Source organism: Tasmannia lanceolata, unplaced genomic scaffold, assembly GCF_043159265.1.
Source record: "Tasmannia lanceolata isolate RefF3 unplaced genomic scaffold, GAP_Taslan_0.1 ptg000013l, whole genome shotgun sequence".
NCBI lineage: Eukaryota > Viridiplantae > Streptophyta > Magnoliopsida > Canellales > Winteraceae > Tasmannia > Tasmannia lanceolata.
The window spans coordinates 10,038,755-10,057,302 of NW_027518690.1; the positions used below are offsets into that span (position 1 = coordinate 10,038,755).

The 18,548-nt window shown below is 38.2% G+C and overlaps 1 protein-coding gene across 2 annotated transcripts in view; it reads right to left on the reverse strand.

Annotated features, from left to right (window-relative positions):
* Nucleotides 1-18,548, reverse strand: part of LOC143889740 (DEAD/DEAH box helicase) — a 34,409-nt gene that overhangs the window by 2,022 nt on the left and 13,839 nt on the right. Inside the window, exons 6-10 of one of the 2 annotated variants that reach the window (XM_077394061.1) lie at nt 16,877-17,016; nt 11,035-11,105; nt 8,417-8,578; nt 2,631-2,717; nt 1,946-2,119 (exon numbers count right to left, since the gene is read on the reverse strand). In XM_077394061.1, coding sequence (XP_077250176.1) covers nt 1,946-2,119; nt 2,631-2,717; nt 8,417-8,578; nt 11,035-11,105; nt 16,877-17,016 — 634 coding nt within the window. The remainder of the gene's footprint in view (nt 1-1,945; nt 2,120-2,630; nt 2,718-8,416; nt 8,579-11,034; nt 11,106-16,876; nt 17,017-18,548) is intronic. The other variant, XM_077394062.1, reaches the window with a different exon arrangement.

Sequence of the window (18,548 nt, forward strand, 5' to 3'; positions counted from 1 at the left end):
GGCAAACACGTGGCACATGTGGTCCCACTTTGGGCCGACCATCGCATGTGGATTTTTCCTATCCAGGGGGTTTGAACTCGAGACCTTTGGCTCTGATACCATGTTAACTTACCAACTTCTCTAAAAGCTTAAGCTGTTGGAGAAAGGCGTTATTTATCCTTTATACTTTAACAATGTTAACAATGTTAAAGTATAAAAGACTAAGTAACGCCATCTCCAACAACTTAAGTTTTTTGAGTGATTGGTTGTTTGTCATGGTATCAGAGCAAATGTCCTGGGTTCAAAACTCCTTGGTATTAAAAATCCACATGTAATGGCCAACCCAAAAAGAGAGGCCACATGTACCACGTGTAAGCCAACCCTAAAAAGCGGGGCCACACGTGAGGGGGAGTGTTAAAGTATAAAATATTCGATAATGCCATCTCCAACAGCTTAAGCTTTTGGAGTAATTGGTAGTTTCAGAAAGTACTGCAAGCATATGGTGAATATATGGAAACACAGTTCTCAGTTACAGCAAGTGTAGCGCATCCCCTAAGTTGCCAAAAGCACATGGAATAACAGAAGTGAGATAGAAGGAAAAAAGCAGCAGTGGTAAAAAAATATATGAGCTGAATTTTGAAACCCATAGTTCAATGTAGTCATTTCAATGTATTGTTAGGGGTCTTTCTCATAGTTGCCGGAAACTCCTTGGGCGGGTGGGAAACCCGTTTCCCCGAAAACGCGTTTTTCGCGGGTGGGAAAATCCTTTTCCCTAAAACCCGTTTCCCATGTTTCGGAAATGTTTCTGAAACATGATGAAAAAATTTGGAGAAATGTTTCTGAAACGCATGGAAACATATGAGAAACTTGTGTAAATCATGTGTGAAACGCGTGATAAACGTATGCAACACTCATAGAAAACGCATGTGAAACATGTAAGAAACATGTGTGGAACTTGCGAAAATCATTTTGTACAAACACATCAAAAATTGTGGAATAGATATTAAAAAAGAAAACAATAGCATATATTGTAATAAAAATAAAAATAAAAATAAGAAAAATTCAAATAGAAATTTAAAATTAACAAAATTTAAATCTACAAAATCACATATTTCGTGTGTTTTTTCTATCGTTTCTGAAACGCTTCTAATGTGTTTCCTAAGGCGTTTCTCATACGATTTTCTATTGTTTTCTCGTTTCTCGTCTTCTCTATAATTTTTCTCATGCGTTTCCCGTTTCCATTTCATGTTTCGCTTCCCAAATTTGTTTCCCACCCTGGTAACTATGGTCTTTCCATTAAGAAAAAGGAAAATAACTTTTAGTTTAAATACATGACAACATGGTGACTATGTCCACTCCAAACCTTGATTCATGGGGAGTTTCCATGACCTTACTCCATCTGACACAATAAAAATGAGCAAGCTAGATGATCTTGTCATTTGATGAAATATCAATGTCAGAGAGTTGGAATTCATATCACTGAGGACACAACTCAACAAATTCCCAAGCATGGTAGAATCTAAAGTTACACAAATTAAAATGGTCAATTTAATGGAAAATATCGTAATAATTTGCAATAAGAAAGTTATACCACTAGAATGTTAGTATGCCTTGAACAAACAGAAAGGAATGCTCTTCGAAAAGAAACTAGAAGAAAGGGAGATAAAATATCAAAAGATAGTTTGCATGGAAGAAAAACTCAACAAAATATGATGGTACACCAATACATAGTGAAGGTCTAATGTTACACATAGATAAAAAAATCAAAATCAGAAACAAAGCAGAATTGGTAATGCAAAACCGTTTGGACCAAATAAGAGCTACAATAAATGTCTAAAATTTTTTCCAAAAAATGAAAATAAAACTTTCACTCATTGATAAAGATGAATCTGGGTCAGATAAGTAAAAGATCGAAAGTAAAGAAGAAAAATTACTGGCAAGTACATGGTAGTAATATATGGACTACCTTGGACAGGCTCTCGAAAAGCATCTCAAAGAAGAGGTCGATGCCCACATTTCCAACATCCCCAGTCTGTTGCTCACCAAAAATATTTCCAAATCCTCTGATACCCATGTCTCTCTCTGCAAGTTGGAATCCTTGGCCAAGATCCCGACACTCTTCAAGAGCTGCAAGTCTCTCCTAGCATTCAAGCACAATTAGGTATGGTAAATCTGAATCATAGTAAAAAGAAAATCCCATGGGCTAGTAAATAATTCGACTGTCAGTTGCCAGAAGAAAACATAAAGACCAGAAACATGGACTAGAGATTATACAGAAAAATTGCATTAGAAAACAGAACTGTAGAAACCGCGAATGACATGCTATAGGACTAGGAATTTGCTAGGGACCATCGCAGAAAGGCGTTTCGCGGCTGGCTGTTGCATGTGTGAGCAGCCACCTCAGATGAATTAAATGAATTAAGACAAAATCTGCTGAAGGTGAGACTGTGTCTCACATACAACAGCCAGCTGTGAAATGCCTTCCTGCGTTGGTCCCTAGCAAACCCCCATAGGACTAAGGATTAAACAAAATCAAATTGTTTAGAGAATAAATAACTTGACAGAATGAACATCAACTCATATCTAATACAGCTGTGGATCTCAATAAATGGCTCTGGTGGCAAAGAAAATGTTGATATAAAAGAACGCACCAATGCTTGGTCAGATAGCTGCGACTTATCAGGGTAGAACAAGTACGCATAAGCTTCCTTATCTGCCCTCCCCACCCTTCCACGCAGCTAATGGAAAATAAACAAATAAAAATTGTTAAAATCCCTTAGCAGTTAGTGCAAACCCAATTTATAACAACATAGAATAAGAATATAGAGTCAATTTACTCAATTGACTGCATAAAGCAGACTTGCCATTTAATAGAACTGCAACATGCATCTAATTATTCACCATCACGCCTTCCTATGCCATAAAAACCATTCTAAAATTATTTTTCATTTTCAATCAGCCTTCTTGACCAACAATTAAATTTCTCCTTCAGTTTAATTGATCAAATTTGAATTACAAATGTGCTGTTTCCATGATAATCAGCGCACCCATTATCTTTCTTACCAATTTTCATATGAGAATGAATAACAATTAACAGCATTAACACTTATCAGTACAGAAAGTCCTGAAAAACAGAGTTGGAAACAGATAGGTGATGCTCATTGATGTGCATTGTGGTTCCCCTCACCAATCCAAAAGCCAGCCATGAAGATAAAAAGAAAGACGAAGTATAAGAAAAAAAAGATTCAAGACAGTAACAATGCCCTAATCATGGTTTTAAATTTCGACCGAAATCCGAAATTTCGGATTTCGGGGGAAACCGGCACCGAAATCGCACTTACCCGAAACGGTATTTTATTTTGGCCGAAATTTCGTCTTTCCCCTAAAAAAAATTTTGAATGGTATTTTCCCAGAAATTTCACCCAAAAAACCTGTTTTTTTTTTTTATTTTAATTATTTTAATATTTTACCGAAATTTTATATTGAATAAAATACGCTTTCTCTTGTTTCGCCGGATTTCGACCGAAAATTTGAAATTTCGGTCAAAATTTCGTTTTCCTGGGGGTCTGAAACCGGTATCGAAACCAAAATTTAAAACCTTGGCCCTAACAACAGGATAATTTCGTCAAGTGGGGCCACAAGAATTCATAGGGATAAAATTCAAGCAGCCTTGTTGTTTCTATTTCTTGGGAATTTAAGCGAATTTCCATAATTTTTAAGGAAGGATTGAATTTGTTTTTGGGGAGAGCTAGATGAAAAGCTAGTTCAAGTGGTCTTGGGTAGGGATTTGTATTTACGATCTTAGAAAGACTTTAGGAGTTAGGACTTTAGGAAGTGTCTTTGGGTCATGTTTCACAACCAAGTTTAATTTATGAAATATTTAAGTATTGGTTTGGAATTTTAGGCATTCTATTTTGTACAATTTTCTTGAAGAAAACAGAAATTTTTGAGATTGATGCCATTTGCAGTTTTTCTTTTTTGGAATGATGATGCATATATTAAAAAGGAGAAAATTTCCTAAGACTAAGAAGGTCAAGCAACAACAAACAAAAGGGGAAAATAAAAACACAAACAATAACAAGAAGGTGATGCGTATATTAAAAAGCAGAAAATTTCCTAAGACTAGAAGGTCAAGCAACAACAAACAAAAGGGAATGAGAATTGGGAGGTAATGAGAAAGCTGGGGGCGATTAACAGATCTATCGTCAAGAGTTTAGGAGGTAATGAGAATTGGGAGTCCGTATCTCTGGACGCTGTTGGAGCTGCAGGAGGCATTTTAGTTATGTGGGATCAATCAAAATGGGAGATTCAAGAGTATTGGTTAGGCCAGTTTTCCGTTTCTGTAGTACTCAGAAAGGTGGGAGAAGCGATTACGGTTACCTTCTCAGGAATTTATGGGCCAACAGATAGGAAGAAGAAGCCTCAGTTGTGGGAGGAACTTACTCTGATTAGAAGTAAATGGGTTAATCCTTGGTGTATGGGAGGAAATTTTAATGAAATCAGGAGCGTCGAAAAAAGACTGGGGTGTAGAAGATCTTCTCCGAATATGATTGATTTCTCAAATTTTATTGCTGAGAATGAATTGATTGATATTCCGATGCAGGGGGCTAAATTCTCTTGGTCAAGAAATCTCAGTAAAAGTAGATTAGATCGTTTTTTGTTTTGCCATGGATGGATTTCCCTTTTCCCGGAAGTGTGTCAAAAGGCGCTAGTGCATTCAGTGTCTGATCACTGCCCGCTTTTGTTGGATCCAAGATTGGACTCGTGGGGGCCTCCCCCTTTCCGATTCGATTTAGCCTGGTTAGAAATTCCGAAAGTGGACGAGATGTTGGGGGGATGGTGGACATCATACAAAGTTGAAGGGGCGGCGGATTTTATTATAGGGGAGAAACTCAGATTTGTCAAAAAGAGACTCAAAGTGTGGAATTCCCTCAGGTTAGGAGCAATCTCCGAGAGGAAACTATGGTTACATAATCGAATCAGGAACCTTTCTCGGGCCGCTGAGGAAAGTTTAGCTACAGAGGAGGATTTGCTCGATCTTGGAAAAGTCAAGGAGGAACACAAAGCTATTTTACTTCAGGAAGAAATATCGTGGAGGCAGAAGTCTAGAGTAAATTGGCTAAAAGAAGGTGATAAAAACACTGCTTACTTCCATAGCATGGCAAGTGCAAGAAGACGGAACAATAGAATTGAGGCACTGTAAAGAGGTGATTACCAAGGAAATTGTGGACTACTTTAGATTGTTATATTCTTCGGAAAATATTGTCAGGCCTGGGCTTGACGAAGTAGTTTTTAAATCTCTGGATGAGAATTATAAGCTGACGTTGGAATGCCCTTTCTCGGAAGAGGAGGTGGCGAAAGGCGTTTTCTCGATGAATCGGGACAAAGCTCCGGGGCCGGATGGTTTCTGCCTTGCCTTCTTCCAGGTTTGTTGGGAAAGTGTGAAGAGTGATATAATGTCATTTTTTCGAGAATTTTATGACGGCATGGAGCTGGACAGAGGAACTGGCGCCACCTTTATTGCTCTAGTGCCAAAAGTTAAAGGCGCAGTGAAAGTATCTGATTTCAGGCCTATTAGTTTGGTGGGTTGTCTTTATAAGGTTTTGTCAAAAGTATTGGCGGATAGAATAAAGCTGGTCCTTCCTAGTATCATTTCCGAGAATCAGTGTGCCTTTGTTAGCCAGAGACAAATTTTGGACTGCTCGCTGGTGGCAAATGAAATGGTGGATTGGATGGCAAAATCAGATGAGGAAGGTGTTATTTGCAAGCTGGACATGGAAAAAGCATATGATAGAGTGGATTGGCTCGATTTAAATTATTTCCTTGGAAGGATGGGTTTCGGGGAAAAGTGGCGGGGTTGGATTAGATGTTGTTTATCTTCGGCCTGGTTTTCCATTCTTATTAATGGATCTCCAAAAGGTTTTTTCAAATCCTCGCGAGGCCTTCGCCAAGGGGATCCTTTATCTCCCTTCCTCTTTGTGATAGTAGCTGAAGCTTTAAGTGTGCTGATGATGAAAGGACGTTCGAAGGGTCTCATCTCAGGGGTAAAATGCAGCCAGAATGGGATTGAGGTGTCGCATTTACAATTTGCGGACGATACTTTACTCTTTAGTTCCCCCCAAGTCTCAAAGATTCTCAATCTTAAGGCAATCCTTCGCTGTTATGAAATAGTCACAGGTCTCAAATCCAACTTCTCAAAATCCAGATTGTATGCTCTGAATATCGATGAGGCAGATGCCTCTAGACTAGCAAATATAATGGGTTGTCCTATGGAAAGTCCGCCTTCTTCTTATTTGGGACTGCCTTTGGGGATGGGTCGTCCTCACAAAAGTGCTTGGGATCCCATTGTGGAAAGAATTGAAAGAAGACTTGATACATGGAAAAGGAATCTGGTCTCAAAAGGAGGAAGAGTAACCTTGATTAAGGCCATTTTGTCTAATATCCCCATTTACCAGTTATCTTTATTTAAATGTCCTGTGTATGTAGCTAAGCGCATTGAACAGATTCAGAGAAGATTTCTGTGGGGGGGATCTGAGCAGAAGAGATCTATGGCTTTAGTAAGTTGGGAAAATATTTGCAAACCAGTTCAAGGAGGCGGTCTCGGTATTAGACGGATCAAACAAGTTAATTATGCCTTAATGGGTAAATGGCTGTGGAGGTTCGGTGAGGAGAAAGAGAGACTCTGGGCTAAAGTGATATCAGGGAAATATGGCGTTGCTCCAGGTAACTGGATTTCTTTAAATAGATTGAGCAAACCAGGAGTGACAATGTGGAGGGATATTCTATGTCAAAATTCTAGTTTTGATCAAGGTGTTAGATATAGAGTGTACTTTGGAGAAAGGATTTCTCTTTGGACCATGCATTGGTGCTCGAGCGCCCCCTTGAAAAATTTGTTCCCTGATCTATTTTCAGTTGCTCAGGATAAATCAACATTAGTGAAAGATTGTTATGAGAGAATAGATGGAAAAGTGATATCGAAACCTCTTTTCAGGAGGAATTTCTTTGATAGAGAAATGGCTTCGGTGCTTAATCTATTCCAGGTCCTTGAACAGAATTACATCAGCGTGTCAGGAGTGGATAAACGACTTTGGGTGTTCGATACTACAGGTTGCTTTTCAGTCAAGTCTTTTTATAATAGCTTGATTCCTTTCGCAAAAAGTCCATTGGCAGAAAGGGTGTGGAAAATAAAGGCACCTCCAAGAGTTTGTTTCTTTGGCTGGACCGCGATAGACAATAAGATCCAAACGGTGGATTTTCTAAGAAAAAGGAATATGCTGATTATCGATCATTGTGCATTATGTCTTGCATCAGGGGAGTCGGTAGATCATATCTTCATCCACTGCAAAGTCGCTCGTGAGGTATGGGGAAGGATGTTAGACAGGTTTGGAATGAACTGGGTTTTCCCTTCCTCTCTTAAAGAATTATTTGAAGGATGGCCATGTAATCAATGGAGAAAAAAAGGAAAAACCTTATGGTGGCTTTCCTTGTTGGCCATATTGTGGGTGCTATGGATTGAAAGGAATAATAGAGTATTCGAAGGTAAAGCTAAATCCTCTTATTTTCTATTCATCAAGGCCATCTCTTTAACTATCTCTTGGGCTCGGGCTCTTCCGCTTTTTCAATTTATTTCGGCTTTCGATCTGTGGGAGGGTTGGAGAATCGTATGCAATAGTAAAGAGAATATTACTGTTACTTCTCAGGTCTGGAGCCCTCCCCCTGAGGGGCTAGTAAAGTTAAACTTCGATGGATCCAGTTTAGGTAATCCTGGCCATGCTGGGATCAGTGGTGTCCTGAGAGACTGCGCCGGCGAGGTTGTTAAAGCTTTCTCTGGTCCAATTGGAATAGGAGATTCGCATGAAGCAGAGGTAAGAGCAGTTCACCAAGGCATTTTGACCATAGAAAGGGCACATTTAGGCAGTTGCATTGTAGAGGGAGATTCGCTTAATGTTATAAGATGGCTCAGGGGATCTCTGAATCCTCCGTGGAGATTTCTACATTACTTTGATGAGATAAAAGATCGTTCAGAAGGGCTTTCAGTTTTATATCAACATGTGAGAAAATCTGCTAATGCAATGGCAGATAAATTAGCAAAAGATGGAGTTTCTAGGCAGGTTTTAGAGCTTTTTGATTTCCTTCCGCCCTAACTGAATATGGGTGGGGTGTAATAGCCTCTATTGGTTTGTATGTGTGTCTTTGTACTGAAGGGGGACCTTCTCAGTCTTCTTTTAATGAATTTTGTTAGTATTCAAAAAAAAAAACAAACAAAAGGGAAAAATAAAAAAACAAACAATAATAATAACAACAACAACAACATCAAGGAGGAAGATGATCAAACATCTCCAAAAACGCTCTCTCTATAGAATCAAAATTTTATCAGGATCCCTAAAAGATAAATAAGAAATAGATTAAAAGAGAAAAACAAGGCAAAAATCATCACCTGATATAGCTGTGCAAGCCCAAATTGGTGAACATCTTGAATTATTATAGTGTTAGCATTTTGAATGTCAAGTCCACTTTCAACTATATTTGTACAGATAAGGATCTTGATTTCTCCTTGAGCAAACTTCTCCATCGTTTCTTCTAGCTGCTTTGAATATTGCTGCAAAAAAAAGTGCATATGATATGTGCCTTCAGAGCCAGAATTACCAAATCATGAAATCACCAATGCACCGATGCATAATAAGTAGCATTGGAGTAACAAAATTTTAGTTTTATAAGGCTTCATTGAGAATTGTGAGAAGAATCATGAGTTTATACTTTGTACTTACCACGGTAAAATAAATTAGATGCAAAAGATGAAATTATGAGATAATTATTGGAACTGGTCAAGTGATGAACAGAGAATGGCTGAAGACAATTACACAAAATGGTTGGATGGCTACCTTTCAAGGTGCAGCTAACAAGCGGGTATCAAATCTTACCAATTGCTATTACTATAAGCACATATTGCTTTCTTTCCACAGATCCAACATCCAGACCAAGGTTTCAGGTTTCGGTTTCGGTAAGATGTTTCTGTCGTGATGGAAATGAAAACACGTAGGTTTCGGATGGAAAGTTTGGTGGAAATCGAGTAAAATTACAGAAACATATGAAAACATATGCAAATGATGGACATTTAAGATGAAACTTCAGGAAGTGCTAGAATAAGCACAAATACACGGTCAAAGACCACACCTGATGGGTGATGATATGTATTTCATATAAATATTTATACATAATACATACACCACATTTTACATGCAATTCATAATAATATAATTATGTGATGTATAGTATACTACTAATACACTTATTATTTTGATTCCACTATATGTTCCGATTTTGGTAGGTGTTTGCGTGGGGATGAAAGCATAAACATTGTGGTCATTTCGTGTTGGTTTCAGTGGAAATTTAAAACTATGACCCAGACATGGACTAAAATGCAAAATTCAAAACGATGGCAGTGCAGTAAACCCAATAACTGTTGGGGTTCCATGCAAAAGCAAATAGTCCCACATCAAATAAGTGAAATGGATTTGGATGGGTTATAAGGGAATGGGCACCCTCCCTCTAAAGACTAGCTTTTAGGGGTGACTTCTACCCCAATAACTGTTGGGGTTCCACGCAAAAGATTGTTTTTGTTGAAAAAAGCAAGGTGGGGCTTGTGTGCAAGTTGAAAAAGTCCTTATATGGACTAAAACAAGCTTCAAGATAATGGTACAAGACATTTGATTCTTTCATGTTGGGTCTTGGTTATCAAAGAAGTGAATATGATCATTGCATGTACATGAAGATGATGGCACATTCCTTATCTTAGTTTTGTATGTGGATGATACGCTCTTGGTGTCCAAGGATAAGATTAAGATTGAAGAGCTCAAGGGGTGTTTGAGTAAGAAGTTTGAAATGAAGGATCTTGGAGAATGTGGCAGATATGCTTACTAAGGTGGTTCAAGGAGAGAAGTTGGAGTGGAGCTTAACTTCTCTCAGCATTATGCTAAGGTGAGTTTGGTGATGTTAGCAATGGCAAGTGGTGATTTTCTATCAAGGTGGAGGTTGTTCGATTTGTGATATAAAATCACTTGGGTTAACTTCCTTAAGAAGGGGCATTCTTAGAATGTGTTTATTATAAGTGACTAAAGAGGGTTTTATCTTATCTTTCAAAAAAAAAGAGGGTTTTATCTTTAGTGGTGGACTTATTCTTAAAAGTGAGGTTAAGAGTTTTCCCCTACAAGAAGCGGTTTTCTCTTTCCAAGGGTTTCTTCTTCTTCTTCTCTTGCAAGGGCTTTGAACCAAGAGAAGTTGAGTTTTCTGCTTGGGTTGAAAGAAGAGGGTGGGGGTGAGGTTTTCACCATTGTTAGACAGGTAAGGGTTTTAACCCTTGTTTGTAGTTTCCCATTGTTCATAGTGAATTTCTACTCGCCAGATTGCCTGTGGAGTAAGCCAAGTGCCGAACCACGTAAATCTCTTGTGTCTCTTGGTTTGTTGTTTTCTTTCTTCATTTCACAACACTCTTGATTTGTTGCACACACTCGTTTAGGCTAATTTCGTGGGTTATCGGAAGCTATTTGGTATTATTTGGTTCGAGTAGTTTCCGGTAGCAGATTTCTAGCGGCGGGGAAGATCTTGGAAACCCTGGTGTACCATGTTGCCGCCACGTGGAGGGGTGAGATTGTCCACATTGCTTCCACGTGGAGGGGGAGATCGTTTGGGTTCCACGCAAAAGCAAATAGTCCCTCATCAGATAAGTGAAATGGATGGGGACGGGTTATAAGGGAATGGGCAACGCTCCCTCTAAAGGCTAGCTTTTAGGGGTGAGTTCTACCCGGTTAAATTCCCTACAATAACCCTAATACCGTCACCTAACAAATGTAAGATGCCTATCGAACACACATTAAAGTAAAGAGGGAGCGCAGGTTTTTAACGCCCAACCCCAGCTTGCCTATCAAACAATAAAGAGAGAAGAAATGGAGGAGCACATGTAGCTGTATAAACAATAAATCATATACTTCATGATAGTCCATTCAAAATTTCCAGACATTTCAAAAAAAAGAAAAAAAGAAAAGAAAAAGAAGCTACCTTTCCATGAGCAATCGCAATTGCAATATCTGGAAATGACTGCTCAAGAAATTCTTTCACTTCTTCAAGTCCTGTAAAAATCAGAATGTTTGAGAAAATTAAAATCAGAAAAGAAAACTAAAGGCACTGAAGCAAAGTAGTCTCAGTTGCAGGATATTCTGTGACAGGGTTGTGTAATAACAAATAGACGTCTTGTTTCTTAAAGAAGAAAGAAAAAAAATGGTTGTTGCCTAGTCTATTACAGAAGCAAAGTACAAGGCTATGGCACCCATTACAGTTTTGTGATAGCTATCATTCAAAATGTCACCCTATGTGATTGTGGCTTAAGTCTATTACAGAAGCAAAGTACAAGGCTATGACACCCATTATAGTTTTGTGATAGCCATCATTCAAATGTGACCCTATGATTGGGAGAGACACTTGTTAAAGGAGCTACACATCATTTAAGACACATATATTGTTTTGTGATAGCCAAGGTGCCATTCAATTGTCACATAATCATGTGTTCCAAGACAGGGCCAAACATACTGAAATACATTTTTTCGTCATTAGTGAAATAGAAAGTGAAGAGGGGATACCAAGCAAAGACCAAGTGGCTGACATCTTCTCTAAGGGGTTGAATACAGAACATCATTTACATCTACTTAACAAGTTGAAGATGTTCAGAGGAACATACCAGCTTGAGGGTGTTATAGATGTAATTATTTATCATTAAGGGCACATATGTAATCTTACATGTCATTGATCGTGTAGATAAGTTATCAACTCCGTCGGCTTAAAACACGGTGGGCCAACATTGTTTGGGTGATCCAAAGTTCCAAACCAAGAAAGCAGGATTCTTCCCTGGGAGTGGGGAACCTCGATTCCCGGGTTCTCGAATCCGAAACGGGAATCTTCTCGAATCCCCAAAAACTGGGAATCCCGATTCGAATTCGCCTGAAACCCGATTCCCACTTTTCGGAATCACGGTTTATGATTTTCCGGAAACCTGATTCCCACTTTTGGGAACCGCAGTTTAATGTTATGTGAAACGCGATTTCCCGGCAATTCCTCGAAGATTCCCAACTCCCCAGCGATTCTCAGCAATTCCCCGACGACTATCCGGCGACTTCACAATTCCCGCTTCCGACCATCCCTGGAGCCTTCAATTCCCGCTTTTGATTCCCGTCCATTTTTTACCTCCACAGATCGAAGGGTTGGGATGATCCTATGGAGCTGATTTTTTGGGCACACCCTATCAATTGAATGGACCCAAACAATGTGGGCCCCCACTGTATTTTAAGCTGACGGAGTAGATTACTTATCTACACGAACGTGTAGGAGCACTTCTCTCTCTCTCTCTCTCTCTCTCTCTCTCTCTCTCTCTCTCTCTCTCTCTCTATATATATATATATATATATATATATATATGTGTGTGTGTGTGTGTGTGTGTGTGTGTGTGTGTGTCTACTCGATCAAGTAGATAACTTATCTACTCCATTGCGTAGATAACTTATCTATTCCGTCGGCTAGAAACACGGTGGGCCCAAATTGTTTGGATGATCCAAAGCATTCATTTGGTAGGCCCTCACATAGATAGGGTGTGCCCAAAAAATCAGCTCCTTAGGATCATCCCAACCCTTCAAACTGTGGAAGTAAAAAATGGACAGATTTGTGAAGGTTTATACCCGTCCATTTTAAACTCCACAAATCGAAAGGTTGGAATGATCCTATGGGGCTGATTTTTTGAGCACACCCTATCTATGTGAGGGCCCATCAAATGAATGGTTTGCATCACCCAAACAATGAGGGCCCCCACTGTATTTTAAGCCGACGGAGTAGATAAGTTATCTACTCGATTGAGTAGATACAGTTCCCTCTCTCTCTCTCTCTCTCTCTCTCTCTCTCTCTCTCTCTATATATATATATATATATATATATATATATATATATATTATAAAGCTGAATGTGGTAAGCTAGGGTGGTGCCACGTGGCACCCCCACATCAGCCCGAAATATAAAAACGCTTGGTATTCTCTATCCCGTTTTTACAACATGTAAAAAAAAGCCTAAAATCAAGGATTACAATCTCTCTCTATTAAATAGCCTAAAACGGAATGAAAAAAATGACTAAAATTAAGGATTACAATCTCTCTCTATTAAATCTATCTATATCGATGTGGTAAGCTGGGGTTGTGCCACGTGGATTACAATCACGGAATAAAAAAATGTCTAAAATCAAGGATTACAATAAAGCTTTCTATATGTATATCTATATTTCTTTTTTAGTTATAAAGCTTTCTTTTTTAGGCCGCCCCATGCATCGCACGGGACTGCAACTAGTATATTATATTAGGGAAAGGTTTCCGAGCTCGAGCTCAGTCTAAGCTAGAGCTCAGAAACACCATCTCCCATAGTTGTTTCACTCATCCAACCCATTCATTCTATAGGCTATGATTAGGAATATGATTTCTGGTTATTGTTAGGATTATAGGTTATGGTCAGGATTATGATTTATAGAGGTTTAAAATGGATGGCTAGAAGACATGCTTCTATAGATCGAATGGTTAGGATTATGGTATGGAGATGGTATGTTAGGAACAACTTATGTATGTGACCTATAGAATGAATGGATTGGATGAGTCAAACAACATGAAGATGGTGTATTTATAGTGCTCTAGCTCAGGATGAGCTAGAGCTCACAAACCTCGCCCTCATATTATATTAGGAAATATATATATATATATATATATATATATATATATATATATATAGGAAAAGGTTTCTGAGCTCTAGCTCAGCCTGAGCTAGAGCTCAAAAACCACATCTCCCATTGTTGTTTGAGTCATCCAACCCATTAGTTCTATAGGTTATAGTCAAGGTTTTAAATTTCGGTTTCGGCTATAATTTCGGGCTTCATTGAAACCGAAATTTTAGCCGAAATCCCGAAAATTCAGTAAGCCTTATCGAAACAGCGAATTTTCTCCCGAAATTTTGGTAATTTTGGTTGAAATTTTGTAAAAGAATAAAAAAATAATATTTTATCTTAGATTTCGCCGAAATTTCCGAAATTTGGTACGTTTCGGAAATTTCAGTTTCAAAACGTTTCGGTTTCGGTATTGACCGAAATTTCGGATTTCGGTCGAAATTTAAAACCTTGGTTATAGTTAGGATTATGGGTTATGGTTAGGGTTATGATTTGTGGAGGTTTAAAATGGATGGCTAGAAATTATTGTCCTATAGATCGAATGGTTAGGATTATGGTATGGAGCTGGTTTGTTAGGAACACCCTATCTATGTGAGGTAGTATAAAATAAATGGGTTGGATGAGTGAAACTACTATGGGAGATGGTGTATTCTAAGCTCTAGCTCAGCCTGAGCTAGAGCTAGTAACCACGCCTATATATATATGAGGAAAAGGATTGTGAGCTTGAGCGTTGGAACATATTCGTGAGCTTGAGCTCTCAAATCAATGAGGCCCACATTGTTAGGATGATCCAAAGCATTCACTAGAAAGGGCCTTACATAGATAGGGTGTGTACAAAAAATCAGCTCCATAGGATCATCCTAACCCATCCATTTGTGGAGGTCAAAATGGACAGACCACAAATCTGCCCATTTTTGCCCTCCACTTTTGGAGGGGTTAGGATGATTCAATGGAGCTGATTTTTGGTACACACCCTATCTATGATAGGCCCTTGCAAATGAATGGTTTGGATCCTCACAGAAATTGTGGGACCCATGTGATTGGTGCACTCAAGCGCACCATTCCTTATTAGAGCTTGAGCGCACGAACATATTCCTCTATATATATATACGAGGTGTAATGTGTTTATTCCACTAAGTGAATAGGAAGACTCCCACACGAATTGTGTGCTCTCTCCCCCATCTCTCTTCTCTCTTTCATCCTACAGCAATTTTGAGTCTCTGAGTCATCCACAACCCAGTCATAATCAAAGAGGGAGGAGATACATATATGGATAAGGGCAATTCTAAATCAGGAGAATGCAGTTGGGGAGCAATCCGATGATGGTGGATGTCTGGCAAGGGAACCCAAAGGTGTAAATGATTGTCAGGTAGTTATAGTAGAAAATGTTGATATTGTGCCATTAGCCAATATGTGAAATGGTGGTTTTAATCCCAACAAGCAACCAAAGATTTTTTTTGTGAAGCGATGGCAGTCCAAGCTCCACAGGCAGAAAGCACAATTCAGTAGGTAAGCCAGTTCTTAGGGTTGTCATTCGAAAGAAAAGAGGAGGAAATATGAAGGATAGTTTCTTATTGACATCCTTTGCTGTCTATGGTCTGAATTACGAAATCTTAAGGTGAGAGATATGGAGGTTACTAGAGCTTTTGGGCTGATTGGGATTATGGATTCAAATGAGGAGGCACACGTGCAATGATGATTCATATATTCAAAAGGAGCTTTCCCATGTGTTACATGTGTCAAAGTGGCCCTACAATTGCTCGGTAATAAAAGCATAAAGTAGGCCATCAGTGTTTAAAAACATGGATGCGGTGCAGAACGCGGCCGAAGAAAAATCCTTGTCGACTCAGCGCGGAAGCAGCCAAAAACGCGATTGACGCAGCTGAGTAATCAATTGACGAGGTGATAACTCGGGAGAGTCGAAGGAGTTTTTATTGACTGTATAGGGCAAAAACATGGAACGCAACTGCAAAACGCGAAACACGGCCAAGGGAAAAGGGAGTCGACTCGGGGGAGTCCACGATGACGTGGGGGGAGTTTTAAAACTATGAGGCCCATGATGCTTGGCCAACATAATTTTTGAAATTCAAGATTTGGATAGAGAGATCTCTTTGAACTATAGTCATATTCCGATAAGTGCAGATAAAATGGAGGACAGTTTTGCAAGAGAGGAGATTGAGATGGAGGCCCTTTTGTATTGGAAGCTCAGCTTCTTTTTTATTGCTAACAGGGCTATCTCAGCCCTTTTTATAATGTGTTCCCTCTTTTTTCTTATTAATACTAGTAAAACGGCACATGACTTCAAAGAGCACACACGAAAGGGAAAGAGGGAGTCTCTTATAACAAGAAGACATCTTGGGGAGGAACCGTGTTGCATGGATTCTTTGGCCCCATATGCCAAATCCGTGTCGATACGTTTTGACGCATGAATCGGATATGAATTCTCATGGGACACATCCGGATTCTTGTCGTAGCCGTGAGCCGCACGAATCCTATTTTTTGGGGCGAATCCAACACATCGTTTTCTCTTTTAAAATGCGAATAGAGTTTATTTTTATTTAAACGTGTTTTCCTATTAACTTTCTTTTTAAATAAATATACAGTCCGTCTTCTCTTAATAAATAAAAAACACTAAAGCCTCGACCTTCCACCCTCGAACATTGACACCCCCCGCCTCCCCCCAACCACCCCCACCCTCTTCCCCCTTCTTTTTGACCCTCTTAATAAAAACCGTTATTCCCTGACTCTCTTAATTAAAAAATAAATTTTAATTTTTTTATTTTACTTAATAAAAATTACCGAATCCACGAATCCTACTTTGGGCGTTTAGCCGAATACAACACCTCGAATCCATGTCGGATCCCAACATGGGAATCCGAATCCATCCAACGTAGGAGAGGAGAGTTCTTTTAGAATAGTTAAAAAGTTTTAAGTTATTCTATATGGTCGACAGTTGGTCCATTCAATGAATTTAGAACTTAGGTATTTCTTTTTTTATTTGGCAACAAAAAATAGGAGGGCGCATTGCTTTATATATTGTATAGATTCCTCTCAAAACAATACTAACAGAAAAATAAAAAGCAACTCTTCCTAGCAAAAATTTTGAAGCTTGCAAAGCAAATAAATATGCATGCAAATGTTGAGAAATATAATAACCTTTTATACGAGGCAAAACAAAGAAAACTTGGCCTCCACGATCCAGCTCAAACTTGACAGCAGATAAGACCTTTTCCTCACAATATGATGAAAGATTGGTTTTGATAGGAACCCTTTCCGGAGGCGGTGTTGAAATTAAGCTGGAAAAAGGAAAAAGAAATATTATGATGAGATTTCAATTCAACAATTCAACATGTAATTAAACCTATCAAGCAAAGATGAGTATATAACAAGAAGTTTGACAGTATGAAACCATCAACAGTGAAATAATTATAGAAAATAGTAAACAGATTTGTAGCAAACTGGCACCCTTACAATTAGGCGCTATATCATGAAAGATCAGTTTTTATAGGAACCCGAGATTTGAATTCACAATTCAATGTAATTAAACCTATCGATTGAAGATAAGCATATAACGAGAAGTTTGACAGTATGAAACCATCAACAGAGAAAGCACTGTAGAAAATAGTAAACGGATTTCGCACCAAACAGATACCCTTAAAACTAGGCATGGGATTCATGCCAGCTAGTCCAGCAGTTAAAAAATGTAAGAGAAAATCAAATATGATGGGAAACATTTAAATTATCAGCGTGATAATGGATATCAGAATTTCCTTGTCTTGACAATGGCACTTCTCATTTTATTCAACACTTTAATTGGTTTTTTTTTTTTTTGAATGGCTTCAACACTTTAGTTGGTTGATGACAGTTTTTAGGAATTGTAAAAGAGTTTTACAACTAAATAGAGAGGTAAAATGAAGCGAGGACTACCATTAATAAAATAAGGGAGTGCACACACACATATAGTTGACTTACAACCTTCTGCCTCAAATAACTAGAAATATAATCTAAACATATAGAATCATAGTTGTGCCCAGCATTTTGAATGTATGCGTTTTCATTAGCAAGAAAATTTCAATTGTACGATACATGAAAGTATTAGCATAGCCCCTACGATCACGCAAGCGTGAGAACACATCCGAAACTGTCATAGGCACAATCAAAATAGGATTATATCAGCTCCAGAATATGCTAAAGCAGCCAAGTTGTTACAAACCTAAATAGAAAAACAGATCTATAACATGGGAATTGTTATATTCCAACTTCTTAAATAAATTGAAAAAGTTGTCATATTCACAAATATTGTTCTTGTGAATTTGTTGTTTTTTTTTTATGACAAGTTCTTGTGAATTTGTTGTCTGACGAATTCCTTAGGAGATTTTTAAAATTTGACAGTTTTCTCGGATATTATTGGTAAAATCTCAACGAAACTAAATAAATTATATTTCAATAATAAAATAAATAAAGGAATATTCAGAACGATAACAGCTAAATTTCTATGAAAAATATTGTGAAAATACCGTGCTATTAGTGCAATATTATCGCAGAATGTCAGAAATCTAAAGAAATCTCGGAGTAAAAATTGTGTTTCTTCAAAATATCAGAAGTAATACTGTTTTCCAAAATATTGTAAAAAAAAAAGGAGATTGAGATATCTGTCAGTGTCAACCGAACTGCCATCAGTCTGATATATTTAACACCTGGGACAGCTATCACATAAAACTCACACAAATAATACAAATGATATGTCGTTGGCCATGTTTAGCAAAAGAAAGATTAGATTTTGTCCTTAACAACAGACCATTCTATTACTTTATTTTTGTTCATTAAT